Here is a 17,401-nt window from a genome sequence, read left to right as displayed (position 1 = left end):
ACTGTTTCTATTCTACTGTTTCATTCCTACTGTTTCTATCCTGCTGTTTCTATCCTACTGTTTCTATCCTACTGTTTCTATCCAACTGTTTCTATCCTACTGTTTCTATCCTACTGTTTCTATCCTACTGTTTCTATCCTACTGTTTCTATCCTACTGTTTCTACTGCTTCCGTTCCAGCTGACTCACCTGCAGTCGACCCTGGAGATGTGTGTGAGGCGGGACTTGTTGCTGCTGCATGGCTCGATGAAGTAGCGTGAAGTGAGCACATTGGCCCGCACGCCCAGTAACGCTGCTCCGTCATGGTCCACTGAGGTACACACCAACGCACACGCTCCCTTAGGTAGGTCTGTCACCCACGTCCTGAAGCAGAGAGAAGACATTTTGACTTGTTTTATACCATTGAGGATGAGAGACAGAGAGAGAGAGTTGTTTTATACCATTGAGGAAGAGACAGAGAGAGTTGTTTTATATCATTGAGGAAGAGAGACAGAGAGAGAGAGTTGTTTTATATCATTGAGGAAGAGAGACAGAGAGAGAGTTGTTTTATACCATTGAGGAAGAGAGACAGAGAGAGAGAGTTGTTTTATACCATTGAGGAAGAGAGACAGAGAGAGAGAGTTGTTTTATACCATTGAGGAAGAGAGACAGAGAGAGAGAGTTGTTTTATACCATTGAGGAAGAGAGACAGAGAGAGAGAGTTGTTTTATACCATTGAGGAAGAGAGACAGAGAGAGAGTTGTTTTATACCATTGAGGAAGAGAGACAGAGAGAGAGAGTTGTTTTATACCATTGAGGAAGAGAGACAGAGAGAGAGAGTTGTTTTATACCATTGAGGAAGAGACAGAGAGAGTTGTTTTATATCATTGAGGAAGAGAGACAGAGAGAGTTGTTTTATATCATTGAGGAAGAGAGACAGAGAGAGAGATGTTTTATACCATTGAGGAAGAGAGACAGAGAGAGTTGTTTTATATCATTGAGGAAGAGAGACAGAGAGAGTTGTTTTATACCATTTAGGAAGAGAGAGAGAGAGAGATGTTTTATATCATTGAGGAAGAGAGACAGAGAGAGAGATGTTTTATACCATTGAGGAAGAGAGACAGAGAGAGTTGTTTTATATCATTGAGGAAGAGAGACAGAGAGAGTTGTTTTATACCATTTAGGAAGAGAGACAGAGAGAGAGCTGTTTTATACCATTGAGGAAGAGAGACAGAGAGAGAGAGTTGTTTTATACCATTGAGGAAGAGAGACAGAGAGAGAGATGTTTTATACCATTGAGGAAGAGAGACAGAGAGAGAGATGTTTTATATCATTGAGGAAGAGAGACAGAGAGAGAGTTGTTTTATACCATTGAGGAAGAGAGACAGAGAGAGATGTTTTATATCATTGAGGAAGAGAATAATGAAAAAAGGAAAGAAATAATGGATGAATGAGACAAACAACACAAGATGGGGATATACAAGGCGTGGGAACGTAGGTACAGTCTCCAGGAAAAAAGTGCTATCTAGAACCGAAAAGGGTTTTTACACTGTTCCTATAGGAGAACCCTTTGAATAAATATTGTTGGTTCAAGGTAGAACAATTTTGGTTCCAAGTAGAACCGTTTTGGGTTCCATATAGAACCCTTTCCAAAAAGGGGGCCAGCTGAAGAACCCTTCTGGAGTGTAGGGAGATGGTTAATGTTCTACCTGAGCACGAGGTGGTCTCTGGTGGGGTGGGGGGCCATGGTGTTCCTGGTGTACTGGTACACCTCTGTGCGATCGCCTAGCGTCTCCACCACACGGCTCTCCATCAGGTCCTCGTCCCAGCGGCCCTGCTCCCGGAGGACCCGCGTCAACACCTCCTCAGGACCCGCAGGCACCTCCACGGACGCCTTCCACAGGCGCAGCGGCGAGCCGTCGTGGACCTAAGAGTCGGAAAACAAAAGAGATCATCTTTTAATACTTTTGTAAAAACATATCTGTATATTTATTGACGAGTTTAAGGGCAACAATGTTTTTTGGGGAAACGGCATGGATGCTAATGCTAACGGTAACTGTAATGATGCAATGTTGAAACTAGCGCTACGCAGGCTCTGGGAAAGAAGACCCAGGTCTTGCACCATGATTGGGAACATAACTGTAAGGGCAGAGCCTCTCTCCTTATCTGTTACACTAGTCAGCTGCCTTCCTTCAAGAGGCCTTGTGACTGGAAGATTATTGGCAAAGAGATAACGACTGGACAGGATGTGTTGGCTTGGGAGCAGTGTGTGTGTGTGTGTGTGCATTGAGCGAGCCCCTTGACAAGCTGATGTCACCCTGGGGCCAGTCTGGGGGTGGGGGGGGGGCTAGTTTCACACTGACCTGTTTCTACACAGGAAATACTAACTGGTGCTTTTCCATTACACAACGAGAGAGAGAGAGAGAGAGAGAGAGAGAGAGAGAGAGAGAGAGAGAGAGAGAGAGAGACAGAGAGAGACAGAGAGAGACAGAGAGAGAGACAGAGAGAGACAGAGAGAGACAGAGAGAGACAGAGAGAGAGACAGAGAGAGACAGAGAGAGAGAGAGAGAGAGAGAGAGAGAGAGAGAGAGAGAGAGACAGACGTGGAATACACTAGGCTTTATGCCAGCCTTTTCTAAACAACAAACACAAGTAATGCATGTAGTCCTTCATACTAATTGAACTTCTATATAAGGAAAATACAGTGAACATGAACTCAGAATTTAAAAGGCTAGATCCAGCCTCCATAGAATAGAATAAAAGAGAATAAAATAGATACTCTCTATCCCTCTGTCCATACCTTCTTGTACGCCAGCTCGGCGAGTTCAGGCGTGGAGCAGCTGTCGTAACCTTTGAACTTGTCCTTGGCCTCTTTGAGGAGGGCGTCCAGGCTGTCCTGGAGGTAGGTCCTGCATTCCATGGGGCCGCCAGCACCGCCGTCACCCCCAGAGGAACCCCCGAGCTCCTCCAGCTTCAGGGGGATCAGGGCCTGCTCCTGGTACGAGTTTCTGCAGCGACTCATCTCTTCTGGGATCTAAGGGGGAGAGGGGGGAATAGTTTATTAGTTTATCATACAATTACAATGAGTATACAATTATACAATGACTTAAAATGAATGGGAGGATAGAGGGCCGTCAGGACTGTTTCAGACACCAAAGATGAACACTAATACCAGCGTGTTGAGGTACAAGGTGTGTGAGATACCAGTGTTCTAGATCCAACCTGTTTGTGGTCATGATGAATGTACATGTACAGCATTGAACATTGATACACTGATGGTCCGATGGACAAAAGACCTACAGATAAACAAAGGAATTCTAAAATAACCACCAAATCATGATCAGACAATCAGATCTGTCATAAACAAGGATACGTCATCCAATCCCTTATCAACCTGTCCTTTACCTGCCAACCCCATCCTGAGTTTAATCACCCCGTATTAAGGATGGGAAACTCCACAAGAAATCAGTGTGAGACAAAGATAAAGGAGTCCTGCTGTGGAAGCTTAGAGCATCCTGTTTTTCTAATTTCACTTCCAGTCTCTCTCTCTATCTCTCTACATCTCTCTCTCTCTCTCTCTCTCTCTCTCTCTCTCTCTCTACATCTCTCTCTCTCTCTCTCTCTCTCTCTACATCTCTCTCTCTCTCTACATCTCTCTCTCTCTCTCTCTACATCTCTCTCTCTCTCTACATCTCTCTCTCTCTCTACATCTCTCTCTCTCTCTCTACATCTCTCTCTCTCTCTCTACATCTCTCTCTCTCTCTCTCTCTCTCTCTCTCTCTCTCTCTCTCTCTCTCTCTCTCTCTCTCTCTCTACCTACATCCCTCTCTCGCTCTACTTCTCTCTCTCTCTCTACTTCTCTCTCTCTCTCTTTCCTGCTAACTTAAAGATGAGAAGAGATATCAGTTAGAAATCCACTGAATTGTTGTATCAGTCATCAGCTCACCCAGACCACTCACAGACTAATATTAAATTACAAGAAAATAACTGACGTGGGTGTGTGTGTGTGTGTGTGTGTGTGTGTGTGTGGGGGGGGGGGGGGGGGGTTAATGCTATTTACTGGTCATGTTCAACGCTAATTGCTAGCATCCGCCAGAGGAGCTTTATGAATGAATCTAATACGCTTTTTCTTCTCTATTAGTGAAGATAAATGTATTCCAGAATCCAGATCAGTGTAATATAATGTTAGGCAGTGTGTAACCCCTCATGTCACAACAGCTTTTTGAGCCGATTGATTCGGCCGGACTGGTACCGAAATTGTAGTCCACCTGCCGACATTCATTATTTCTCTCTTAATGAATCAAATGCTTCCTGCCTTTGGACATTGAGCCCCCTGATTAGCCGAGATCGGTCAAGGGGATTGTGGGTTTTGCGGTGCTACACAGTACGGCTTACTGTATTCCTCCCCCTTACTTAACTACAATACCGAACATTCCATAGGGCTCAGCCAGTGTGCGACGGGTAAACAGAAGCATGGAGATAGGTCAATGGGATTGTGGGTTACGTGGCGCTACAAAACAGCTTACTGTATTCCATCAACCAGACTATTAGTCTTATGTAACTACAGTACCCAACATTCCATAGGGCTCAGCGAGTGCGACGGGTAAACACAAACGTGGTGTAAGACCCAGTCAGGTAAGACGTGGTGCGGAGAGGGCTTGGTTACTTGGCTAAGACCCAGTCAGGTAAGACGTGGTGCAGAGAGGGCTTGGTTACTTGGCTAAGACCCAGTCAGGTAAGACGTAGGGCGGAGAGGGCTTGGTTACTTGGCTAAGACCCAGTCAGGTAAGACGTGGTGCGGAGAGGGCTTGGTTACTTGGCTAAGACCCAGTCAGGTAAGACGTGGGGCGGAGAGGGCTTGGTTACTTGGCTAAGACCCAGTCAGGTAAGACGTGGGGCGGAGAGGGCTTGGTTACTTGGCTAAGACCCAGTCAGGTAAGACGTGGGGCGGAGAGGGCTTGGTTACTTGGCTAAGACCCAGTCAGGTAAGACGTGGGGCGGAGAGGGCTTGGTTACTTGGCTAAGACCCAGTCAGGTAAGACGTGGGGCGGAGAGGGCTTGGTTACTTGGCTAAGACCCAGTCAGGTAAGACGTAGGGCGGAGAGGGCTTGGTTACTTGGCTAAGACCCAGGCAGGTAAGACGTGGTGCGGAGAGGGCTTGGTTACTTGGCTAAGACCCAGTCAGGTAAGACGTGGGGCGGAGAGGGCTTGGTTACTTGGCTAAGACCCAGTCAGGTAAGACGTGGGGCGGAGAGGGCTTGGTTACTTGGCTAAGACCCAGTCAGGTAAGACGTGGGGCGGAGAGGGCTTGGTTACTTGGCTAAGACCCAGTCAGCTAAGACGTGGGGCGGAGAGGGCTTGGTTACTTGGCTAAGACCCAGTCAGGTAAGACGTGGGGCGGAGAGGGCTTGGTTACTTGGCTAAGACCCAGTCAGGTAAGACGTGGGACGGAGAGGGCTTGGTTACTTGGCTAAGACCCAGTCAGGTAAGACGTGGGGCGGAGAGGGCTTGGTTACTTGGCTAAGACCCAGTCAGGTAAGACGTGGGGCGGAGAGGGCTTGGTTACTTGGCTAAGACCCAGTCAGGTAAGACGTGGTGCGGAGAGGGCTTGGTTACTTGGCTAAGACCCAGTCAGGTAAGACGTGGGGCGGAGAGGGCTTGGTTACTTGGCTAAGACCCAGTCAGGTAAGACGTGGGGCGGAGAGGGCTTGGTTACTTGGCTAAGACCCAGTCAGGTAAGACGTGGGGCGGAGAGGGCTTGGTTACTTGGCTAAGACGATTTGTTTTTAATGTAACGATAACAATGGTCCAAAAACACACACAGGAAAAACAACCTCGGATCCGGACCAGAGGGACTTCCGGAACTGAGATGAACATGTTGAACGAGAGCAACGTTGTACCAACCCCAATCCAACACTCTGACTTTAACGTAGGCCGTCAGAGCACAGTAGTGTTCATGTGCTGTGTGCATATAGCTGAACAGAATGGGAGGTTCGCCTCAGAGACTGTAGAACGGTGGGGAGGTGATCTGAGGTTGTATTTAGGTTCTAGTCAGACAATGTAGAAAGAGAGGTGAGGTTCTAGTCAGGTTCTAGTCAGACAATGTAGAAAGAGACGTGAGGTTCTAGTCAGGTTCTAGTCAGACAATGTAGAAAGAGAGGTGAGGTTCTAGTCAGGTTCTAGTCAGACAATGTAGAAAGAGAGGTGAGGTTCTAGTCAGGTTCTAGTCAGACAATGTAGAAAGAGAGGTGAGGTTCTAGTCAGGTTCTAGTCAGACAATGTAGAAAGAGAGGTGAGGTTCTAGTCAGGTTTTAGTCAGACAATGTAGAAAGAGAGGTGAGGTTCTAGTCAGGTTCTTGTCAGACAATGTAGAAAGAGAGGTGAGGTTCTAGTCAGGTTCTAGTCAGACAATGTAGAAAGAGAGGTGAGGTTCTAGTCAGGTTCTAGTCAGACAATGTAGAAAGAGAGGTGAGGTTCTAGTCAGGTTCTTGTCAGACAATGTAGAAAGAGAGGTGAGGTTCTAGGCAGGTTCTAGTCAGACAATGTAGAAAGAGAGGTGAGGTTCTAGTCAGGTTCTAGTCAGACAATGTAGAAAGAGAGGTGAGGTTCTAGTCAGGTTCTAGTCAGACAATGTAGAAAGAGAGGTGAGGTCCTAGTCTGGTTTTAGTCAGACAATGTAGAAAGAGAGGGGAGGCGAAAGTTGACGTTCTACTAAGTTTCTGGTGAGGTTCTAGGTTAAGACACGTACCCTGAAGAGCTTCCTGCACTCCTGGATCATGTGTGCCAGGCCGGTGGTGGCGGCCAGGTTCTCGTTGAGGTCCCTCTGGTCGGGTTTCCCCAGCGGCTGCTTCCTGTTCATCCCCCTATCACAACACACCAGGAAGACAAACACACAGGACAGTTAGTCATGTCCACTAGTGAGACAGAAAGAGGGGAGGAAAGAAAGAGAGAGGACAGAGGAGAAGAAGACAATCTGTCATAAGGTTTGATGTAACCCCCTATACAGACTCTCTTTCCCTCAGTTCTCTCTCTCTTCCTCTTCCCCCCCCCCCCCTCTCCTTCCCCTACATACAGTAACATCCTGCTCTATAGCTAGAGTTTGTCAGCCTCTCCTCTCATGTTGGTGTGAGGCTGGGCAGCGTATTACAATACATGGTCATATATACTGAGTCAAGACAAAAAAAGGAGATAGGGTTGGTCACACTCACACACACACACACACACACACACACACACACACACACACACACACACACACACACACACACACACACACACACACACACACACACACACACACACACACACACACACACACACACACACACACACACACACACACACACACACACACACCCTCTCCTAGTTCCCCACAACACTCCACCCCTGCCCACCGTGGCGAGGAGCTCTCCTTGCGTCTCAGCGTGTTAAGGTGGAAGAGCGAAGGCGCCAGGCAGACGGCCAGGTTGGCGCAGGTCATCTGGTTCTCTGCCACGGCGGCGGTGACGTCACTCAGCAGGCACAGGAGGGTCTGCAGCGCCTCGCGGCTCTCGTCCGGCAGCAGCAGCACGGCCGCTCGCGTACCCTGAAGACGCAGCTCCTTGGGCATGTCTGAGGGAATCACATTCACTTCAACTCAACTTCAATTTGGTTCTGTTCTGTTCAGTTCAGTTTGGTTCATTTCAGTTTGGATCAGTTCAATTAAGTTCAATTAAATTCTGGAAAATGGTCTCTGACATGTGGCTCTGGCTCTGTATAGGGTTTATCATGAATTTCAGACAGCTGGTTGCCAGCTAGTTAGTGTATTTCTGCATTTCCTATTACAGTGCTGTATGATGACAATACTATACCAGGAAATGCTATTTTTGTCTTAATGAATTAATAAACTTGATTGATGGATTCCCAGAGGGCATTTGACATTGTTTTACTGTAATTACATTGTACTCATGCCAGCAGACTGTCAATGACATTGTTTTATATTCAATAATTAACTTTAACTAGCTGTTTTGTATTTCAAATACTCTCCCTCTCCCCCTCTACGGTCTACGTTTGTATGTTTGTGTGTGTGCATTATATAGGTCTGTCTGTGTGTGTGTGTGTGTGTGTCTCTCTCTCTGTCCTTACATTGGTAGATCTGCAGGAAGGTCTCAGACAGTTTGCTGGTGAGCAGCGGTTCTGGCAGGTCCCGGAAATACTGCTTCAGCATGTCGGCCACGTCGTAAGCCGATTGGCCCTCGTAACTGACTCCGCCTCCGTCGGCGCCGCATGTTTCATTCATCTGACGTAGTGCCTGAATACGTGATTTAACCCCCGACTTCCTGAAGAGACCCACCTGGAAAGGTAAAGAGAGAGAGAGACAGAGACAGAGAGGGGGAGGGGAGAAGGAGAGAAAGGGGGGAAAGAGAGAGAGAGACAGAGACAGAGAGGGGGAGGGGAGAAGGAGAGAAAGGGGGGAAAGAGAGAGAGAGACAGAGACAGAGAGGGGGAGGGGAGAAGGGGAGAAAGAGAGATTGTTGATGCCATTTTTTATCACCTGAAACAAGATCTGATGAGTTATCAATTCAAACCCACATTCTCATCGGCCCTGGTCAGAAGTAGTGGACTAGAAAGGGAATAGGGTGCCATTTGGTTTGGGACACAGCCCATGACATCCATTAGAATTCTTGAGGAGAGGGTTCTTTCTGTTGGACTTAATCAATGAGCTTTCTAAGTTAATGGTTTTATAAAATGGCTGCCAACTGGGAGGAAAAAGAGCTCTGGCTTGAAGAGACTAAATACTTTCCGTGAGCGTTCACCATTTCAAACAGAGGCCTGTTGTCCAGTTTAGGAGAGCATGCCATCCGTCATTCTCTCTTCCATTCCTCCATCCCTCCCTCCCTCTCTCTCTCTCATGCGCTCTCTGTCGCCATAGCAATCCCTTGGCTCTCTCACTCTCTCTTAAACAGACTGACAAAGGTGACTAAACAGCTGGAAACTTTTGACTCTCCCCAGGCCTCCCTGTGTGTGTGTGTCAGGGCCTTCTTGTCTCCCAAACACAGTATGTGAGACCTCAAAACTGACACAGAAAGAGTGTGTGTGTGTGTAACACACTGTGAATATTTAACTGGCCATTTTTCTTCTGACAAAAAGACTGATTCTTCCAGGGAAATATACAACTATGCAACCAGGAGGCTAGGAGCTAAATGATGATGAGGAGGGGAGATGTGTATGTGTGTGTGTGTGTGTGTGTGTGTGTGTGTGTGTGTGTGTGTGTGTGTGTGTGTGTGTGTGTGTGTGTGTGTGTGTGTGTGTGTGTGTGTGTGTGTGTGTGTGTGTGTGTGTGTGTGTGTGTGTGTGTGTGTGTGTGTTGTGTAATGGGGCTTGAGGAGACAGACAGACAGGCAGACAGGTTAGACAGACAGAGAGGTAGACAGACCGTCTGTACCTGGTCTAGACATTGGCTGCGTAGGTAGCGCATGGCCTGTTGAATGCTCTGGGGCAGGGGCTGACCCGTACGCTGGACGTTAAGCAGCAGAGGCACTCCAAACACATTTCGGTCTTTGTAGTCCCGCACCTTGATCCGCTTCATAAACTTCGGCACGGCCCTGCAACCCACACACAACACACACACATAGAGGGACAGGTTAAAATAGCCAAAAACAACCCACACACAACACACACACATAGAGGGACAGGTTAAAATAGCCAAAAACAACCCACACACAACACACACACATAGAGGGACAGCTTAAAATAGCCAAAAACAACCCACACACAACACACACACATAGAGGGACAGGTTAAAATAGCCAAAAACAACTCACACACACACACACACACAGAACATATACAGACACACACGCACACAGAACAGACACACGTACGCACGCACACACGAACGAGTGTACTCACACACACACGGCCACACACACACGGTTTTGCAACAGGAGTAAAGTAGGTGTTGGACTTTGACCTCTGTCCCTGTACTCTGTCACTGTACTAACAAAGCAGCGGTAACATTGTAAATGTCCACTACAGAAAGCAGCCTACATGATGACGACCACACACAGCAAACTACAACACTCAATCCAACCCAAAAGTAATACACCTGCTGTGTGTGCAGGGTTTCATTCCAGCCCAACAATAATACACCTGCTGTGTGTGCAGGGTTTCATTCCAGCCCAACAGTAATACACCTGCTGTGTGTGCAGGGTTTCATTCCAGCCCAACAGTAATACACCTGCTGTGTGTGCAGGGTTTCATTCCAGCCCAACAGTATTACACCTGCTGCGTTGTGGAGGCAGGAACAAGAGCTCTCCAGGACTGGAGCTGGAGAAGCCTGTACTGTTTAATCAAACAGGAAGTGACAGTATGGGGTCCTTTAGACCTACACCTAAAAGCCCACAGGATATTGTTCATGAGAATTGGTTCCCAACTGACAAAGCTAATAAATACAGGTTGAACACTAAACTAATGGAAAGAGCAGTAGTTTACTGGTACTGTGAATCACCAACGCTAACATTAGCATTAGCACATGGTACGCTACCACCTAGCTACGGTGGGGTTTTCCATGAGAAAAGGAGAACTTGAAAATGCATTGTGTGTGTGTGTGTGTGTGTGTGTGCGCGTGCGTGTGTGTTTAACTGTATGTGTGTGTGTGTATGTGTGTGTGTGTGTAGGGGGGGGGGGTTCTACAGAAGCCTAGCCTTCTCCAAGTTTATGAGGGGGAGGATAAACACAGGGGCCGAAAGACAATAGAAACCGGGAGGGAGGAGGAGAAGGGAGAGGGAGGAGAAGGGAGAGGGAGGAGAGGGTAACGGGGGGGGGGGGGGTCGTAATGGTGTATACATCCGCATCCGCACTTTGTGTTTGTGCCTCAAGCCCCTAACACTGACCATGTCACTGTGTGTGTGTGTGTGTGTGTGTGTGTGTGTGTGTGTGTGTGTGTGTGTGTGTGTGTGTGTGTGTGTGTGTGTGTGTGTGTGTGTGTGTGTGTGTGTGTTTCTCTGAATGTCAGGTGTTCTACCACTCTCCTGGATTGTATAATGGTTTTACAAGAGCACACATGTTTATGGGTGTGTATGTATCGTCTGCTTTTAAGTGTGTGTGTGTGTGTGTGTGTGTGCTACTCGCTTCTCAGAAGAACGACCACAGCTTGGTAAATGAGAAGGGAACATGCTACAATCCCAGAAGGGAATTCTGGGTATGCGCAGCCAAGCCTCCAGCTCAAAAATCAAATGATCTCAGTGATTAAAAGACCTGACATAAGCCTGCCATAAACCTGTCGTAAGCCTGTCATAACTCTTACTCTGCCCCTGCCATCCTGGAGAAGGCGGGGAACTTCTCTGACTCATTGAAGCTGGGAGGGGTGAAGAAAAGCAAAGCACTGTACAGAGATTTGAGGTGAGGCTGGAGCTATTTGCTTAGTCCAGATCATGACGCTAGGTTAGATAAGAAGATGGCGGGAGGGAGAGGTGGAGAGAGAGAGAGACCGAGAGGGAGACAGAGAGAGAGAGCGACAAAGAGAGAAACAGGGAGAGAGAGAGAGAGAGAGAGAAAAAGAGAAAAAGAGAGAGAGACTAAATTAGATAGACAGAGAGAGAGAGAGAGAGAGAGAGAGAGAGAGAGAGAGAGAGAGAGAGAGAGAGAGAGAGAGAGAGAGAGTTGCGGTGAGGGAAGGAAGGGAGGGAAAGAGAAGGGAGAAAAAGGGAGAGTGACAGAGAGAAAGAGAGAGAATTCCATGTAAGAGAATGATAGAAGAATACATCCCCTGGCCTGCAGTCTCAACAGTCCCCACAGACATCCCCAGATGGCGGAGACACCAAAGGGGATTCTGAGTGACATTGGACAATCTCAAACCAGTGGCCATAATCTATTATTGCATGATGGAGAATTATTGGGGGGGGTTCGGTCATTTGGGTAATTGTCGAGGACTGAGGCTACAGACTCGGCCTCCAGGTCTTCATTCTAACAGCCTGTGCGTGTGAACTCTGTGATTTCCCCCGTCGAAAGATGACAACGTATACCAGTGCACCAGCAATTAGCTAGCCTGGGAAAAGAATGTTGAAACCTCACCCCCCTTAGGTTCAGACCCAACAGGCCGCTATTTGTGGGAGAAGAGTGGGAGGAATTCCAACTAGAGGAAAAATAGAGACTATGATTGTTGTGGTCGTCTATTTGTTTGTAGGCCCAGGCTACAACTAGCGCTATTGGAGCAGCATGCTAGGCTATAGGCTGTAGGCTAACAAGGGTTTTTATACAGCATTTTTGGGGGCCTGCATTTTCAGCTGTTTTCGTGTGAGACCTCTTGTGAGAAAAACTTCCAATGTGTTAGCCACAAACTCCAAACCCAAAGTCCTATGAACTTTGACTATTCAAAATGGCTGCCGCCGCCGCCGACTCACCAGCTGAAGCCGTGTTTGTTGGTGGGGGTGTGTTTCTCCAGGAGGGCTGTAAGCTGGAGCAGGCAGAGCTTCTGGAGCAGGTTCATCTGCAGTACCGACTGGCAGCCCATCTGCCGCTGGGCCCAGGAGTGACTGGGCCGGTGGGAGGCCTGGAAACTGGGCCAGCGCAGCTTCTGAGGCCTTGGGTAGAGAGAAATATATGTGTTAACCTAATATATTGCACGGCATACAGAAAAATACTGAGGGCTATCAGAAGCACAATCAAACTTCCAAATACAAAAACAAGAATCTCATATAAATATATATCAAATATGTGTGTTAAATATATATGTGAAAATATATAGGTTAACATATATTAGGGGAAAATAAACAAAACCCACAAGTGTTCACACACAGAGACATATAGGAGAAGATACGTCTTCATCATTTTCAGAACTTGAGCAGAGGTCATAAAGCCCTCTCCTCTGACAAGGAGACTAGCAGGACATCCATCCAGACAAGTCCTATGACCCCTGTGTTAAGAGATTCTCATTGGGATAACAGGGATTGATCTAGGTGACTAGCAGGACATCCATCCAGACAAGTCCTATGACCCCTGTGTTAAGAGATTCTCATTGGGATAACAGGGATTGATCTAGCCCAGAGGATCCCTACTCCGTTCCTCCAGTACCCCCAACAGCACACCGTTTTATTGTAGCCCTGGACAAACACACCTGATTCAACTTGTCAACTAATCGTCAGGCCCTCAATGAGTTGAATCGGGTGAGTTTGTCCGGTCCTACAACAAAACTGGGTGCTTATGGGGGAACTGAAGGACTGGAGTTGGGAAGCACTGATCTCGCCTGGCTGTCAGCGGGTATGGGAGCGTCGGAAACCTGCTGGAATTCTGCCTGTGGATTCCTGAGGGAATGGCTGCATCGTCGCGGAGACGGATCGGCATTCCCGAGGTCCAAGGTATTCACTGCACCTCATCGCCGTGACAGCCGGTTACGTAAGGGTCAGGGCTGGGAGAGTCGTCTCAACATGTCCACTCTGTCTGTGTGTTTCTCCCTCCGTCTAACTTTATGTCTTTCTCTTTCTGTACCTCTACCCATCTCTCCCTTTCTCTTTCTTTCTGTGTCTTTGTGCACCTCCATTCCACCACCCTCTTTCTCACCCTCCTTCTCACCCTCTCTCTCACCGTTTCTCTCTCTCAACCCTTCATCCAAACACTTAAGAATGTTGAATTAAGCTCGCCAGTCCTTCATCTTAACACACAGGACATTTTCTCAAATGGGGACAATAACAATATTGGTGATATCTATAGATTGATTAACAGAGAGGTGATTAATTAATTAATTACTGACCTGTTAGATCTGGTGAGAGATGCTCCCACTCCGGAGTCCCTCCTCTCCCTCATGGCTTCTTCCCCCTCTCCTTCTTCCCCCTCTCCTTCTTCCCTCTCTCCTTCTTCCCTCTCTCCTTCTCCCAGAGTGTTGCCCGTGCTGTCCTGGTCGCTCCCGTTGTCCGTCTCCTCCAGCTGGTTCTGCAAAGGTGAGGACGGACATGGAGACGCTGAATCCAATGCCGAATCCGAATCTCCCTCTTCTTCTTCCTCTTCGTCATCCTCTTCTCCGGCTGCCACCCTGTCCGTCCAGGCGTTGACGAATCGCTGCAGGCCGTTGACACATTCCAGCACATCCTCCAACTTTGGCCCCTCCCCTTCTTCATTGTCTTCATCGTCTTCCTCGCCTTGATAGGCCACGTTGGGCACGTTGTCATAGAAACTCAGGCGGCTGTCTGCTGAGCCGGTGGAGCCGCGACGCGTTTGGCATCGACTACCGAGATAGCGCCTGCCGGCGGCGGCAAGAGGCCTGTTTTCGTCATTTCCACTTTGCGGTGGTTGTTTGCCGTCGCCGAGCGCTTTGGGGAATGTGCCCGGTTTGTGGCCTTCGGGAAGGTAGAAGAAAATCACGCCTTCTTCCTCCTCTTCCTCCTCCCTCTCTCCGTTGAGGTGACCTCGCTTGCTTTGGTTTTGCTCAGCCACTGTCCGGTTACTAGGCTGTTGCTGAGGTGGTTTCTGTCTGGTTTTGGGTTGGGTTGAACCTGGGGGTTGTTGTTCTCCAGGCGGCTGTAGGAACACGCTTAACGGGTCAAAACCTTCCAGGTACATCCCACCTCTCTTACTGGCCCCCGCCACGGTGCTGTGGCTTCGGGTTCGTGTCACCGGGCTCGGGGTGCTAACGGCGCTCCCGCTGCTTGCTTCCGATTGGCTACTGCCCGTGCTTCCGGCGCTCCCCATGCTGCCACTGCTGGTCTGCGTGGAGTAGGATACGCTCCTGTTACGGTTCAGGGTCATGGTTTGGGTCGGGTTGAGGGTGAGGCTGGAGATGTCAACGCAATTGAGGCGCCGTAGCTTGTCGTCGTCTAGTCCTTCTTTGATGACCGGCCCGCTGATCTCCAGTTTGGAAGGCCTTCCCCCGCCTCCGTTCTTCTTCTTGCTATTGGAAGTGGCGCTCCTCAGTCTGATGCTCTCCATGCGCTTGAGGAAACTCTTGGCCCGTGAGCGCGTGCTCTTCCCTCCTCTAGTCTCGCTCCCTCCTCCTTCTATCCCTCCTGTTCCCACAATTCCACTGGGCTTGCCGTCGAAGGAGAAGTGACCTTGGGTCGTCTCCAACGGTGAGTGCGGATGCCCGTCAGACAGCGAGTCCTCGTTGGCGCCGCACGACCCGCCCGTGCCCGAGGAGGAGCACATGCTGGCCATCGAGTTGGCGCGGGTGGCGCCCGCCGCTTTGGTGGCATCGCTAGATGTGGCACCATCGACTATCCCTCCCTCTCCCACACTCCCGCTGCTGTGAAGCGAGGCCACCTCGGGCTGCTCGCTGAGATCTGTCAGCACGCTCTCGGAGCTCAGGCCCTCGCGGAGCTGCCCCTGACCGGCCGAGGGTCTCTGGACCTGGGGGAAGGGCAGCTGGTTTCCACCCGGGAGGAAGAAGACATCCAGCTCCTCCAGGCGAGACCAGCGCTTGCTGTCCCGCTGGAAGGTCCAAAGGCCACTGATGGCGCATGGCTCTTCCTCATCTGAATCCTCACTCTGGAGTAGAGAGAGAGAAAACAGAGGGGGGTGGGGGCAGGTTAGCCTTTTTCTTCATGAATCTTGTTCTGGAGGCAGCTCTGCAGAGTGGTCACTAGCTGGCACAGCCACAAAGTAATACAATCTGATTTCAAACCTAAACTTAACCCTAACGTTAACCTTAACTACACTGCTAACCCTAATACCTAACCCTAATCTTAAATTAAGCCAAAAAGAAAAGAAAAAAAAATGAATTTTTACAATATATCCCATCTAGTGGAAATCTCTCAGTTCTGCCTCTAAGATTCATGACAATAAATTTCAACCCGCTGGTGACACATTATCACTATAAGAATTAAAAATGTTTTACAAAGAAAAGAACATTTTATTTAAAAAACATAATATTTTCGAGATTTTCTTTCTCTGTTTCAGTTCTATGAACGTTTCAACATGAAATCTCTTTCTAAAAGGTGAATGGCCATGAAGTCAAACGAGCCGCCCTGTATTCTGTCCAGATGACTTTGTGTGTCCCAAATGACCTTCCATTCCCCCAAAGTGCACTACTTGAGACCAGGGCCCATAGAACTCTGGTCAAAAGGAGTGCACTATATATGGAAAAGGGTGCCGTTTGGGACATATCCTTTGTGTGAGAGCAGCAGGGATATTCACAGACAGCAGATCTGTAGACATTCCTCAAGTCCCTCCCGACCACTAGAACATTTCACAGAGATAAGATTCACACACAGCTGGTTAATGGTTGTTATTGTGTTGGAACTTATCCCTGACCGTGAAAACGACAACAGAGTCTCTCTATCTTTCTCTCTCTTACACACACACACACACACACACACACACACACACACACACACACACACACACACACACACACACACACACACACACACACACACACACACACACACACACACACACACACACACACACACACACACACACACACACACACACACACAAACGTCCCGAGGGGAGTCCAGGAAATTCCAACCCGATCCGAGAAGTTCACACGCCAGCCGACCAGGCTAGGGCAACCCCCCCAACCCTCACCCCCACAGAGGTGTATCGTCCCCACAGGGCCAGTCTGTCCCCCTAATTCAGGAAAGTGAAACTGCCTGCCGAGGGGACCAGGCAGCTGGGGGGCAGAGGAGGGGAGCGGGAGTCTCCAGACTTCACAGGCGCCTCCCTCACGGTGGCTGAGAGCGATGGGGACAAAAGTCCATCAAATAAAACCCCGGGTCGTCATTTTATGACCCCGCTCTCCACTCACCACGACACACACGGCCCTTTCCTACTTCAGCTTTGATCACGACGGCAGAAACTCTTTCTGTCTGATATACTGACTGACGTCGTGACCCCCATAGTGGGGGAGTTTGACTTTTGAGCTCAATAGCAACAATGTCAATACCTAGAATTATCTAGATGGCCAGTCTTATCTTCATCTGCATTCATTCACTCCTGTGGCCGCGGGTGTTTTGACACGTCATAAACGACGTCACATCTCTGATTTCAACAACTACGGGGAAGAGACGTGAGGAAAACACATTTCAAAAGAGGGAGAGATATACACTTACATTTTAGCAGACAGTCGTATCCAGAGCGACATACAGGAGCAATTAGGGTTAAGGGCCTTGCTTAAGGGCACATGATTTTTCACCTAGTCAGCTCAGGGATTTGACCCAGCAACCTTTCAGTCTTAACCACTAGGCTACCTGCCGCCCTCTATAGACAGAGTAGGGATTGAAGTCAATGCGTTTCTATGCTGACTAGGGAGGTGAACAACTGTCAGTCTGAACAGAGAGCAAATACCTCCTTTGACCCTTCTCTGTTGACTCCTTGATGAAAGGTGACACAGCGAGGTTCATCCCATTGAATACCAACTCTCACACACACACACACACACACACACACACACACACACACACACACACACACACACACACACACACACACACACACACACACACACACAC

The 17,401-nt window shown here is 48.6% G+C and overlaps 1 protein-coding gene across 4 annotated transcripts in view; it reads right to left on the bottom strand.

Moving 5' to 3' along the window:
- Nucleotides 1-17,401, bottom strand: part of dlc1 (DLC1 Rho GTPase activating protein) — a 152,068-nt gene that overhangs the window by 2,606 nt on the left and 132,061 nt on the right. For all 4 annotated transcript variants that reach the window (XM_055909913.1, XM_055909914.1, XM_055909915.1 and 1 more), the window contains 9 exons: nt 13,708-15,434; nt 12,362-12,541; nt 9,403-9,562; nt 8,103-8,310; nt 7,373-7,589; nt 6,727-6,841; nt 2,779-3,012; nt 1,688-1,905; nt 189-362 (listed from right to left, as the gene is read on the bottom strand). In XM_055909913.1, the coding sequence (XP_055765888.1) occupies nt 189-362; nt 1,688-1,905; nt 2,779-3,012; nt 6,727-6,841; nt 7,373-7,589; nt 8,103-8,310; nt 9,403-9,562; nt 12,362-12,541; nt 13,708-15,434 (3,233 nt within the window). The remainder of the gene's footprint in view (nt 1-188; nt 363-1,687; nt 1,906-2,778; nt 3,013-6,726; nt 6,842-7,372; nt 7,590-8,102; nt 8,311-9,402; nt 9,563-12,361; nt 12,542-13,707; nt 15,435-17,401) is intronic.

Source organism: Salvelinus fontinalis, chromosome 42, assembly GCF_029448725.1.
Source record: "Salvelinus fontinalis isolate EN_2023a chromosome 42, ASM2944872v1, whole genome shotgun sequence".
In the NCBI taxonomy this organism is placed as follows: Eukaryota; Metazoa; Chordata; class Actinopteri; order Salmoniformes; family Salmonidae; genus Salvelinus; species Salvelinus fontinalis.
This window is presented reverse-complemented; position numbering and strand designations above follow the sequence as displayed.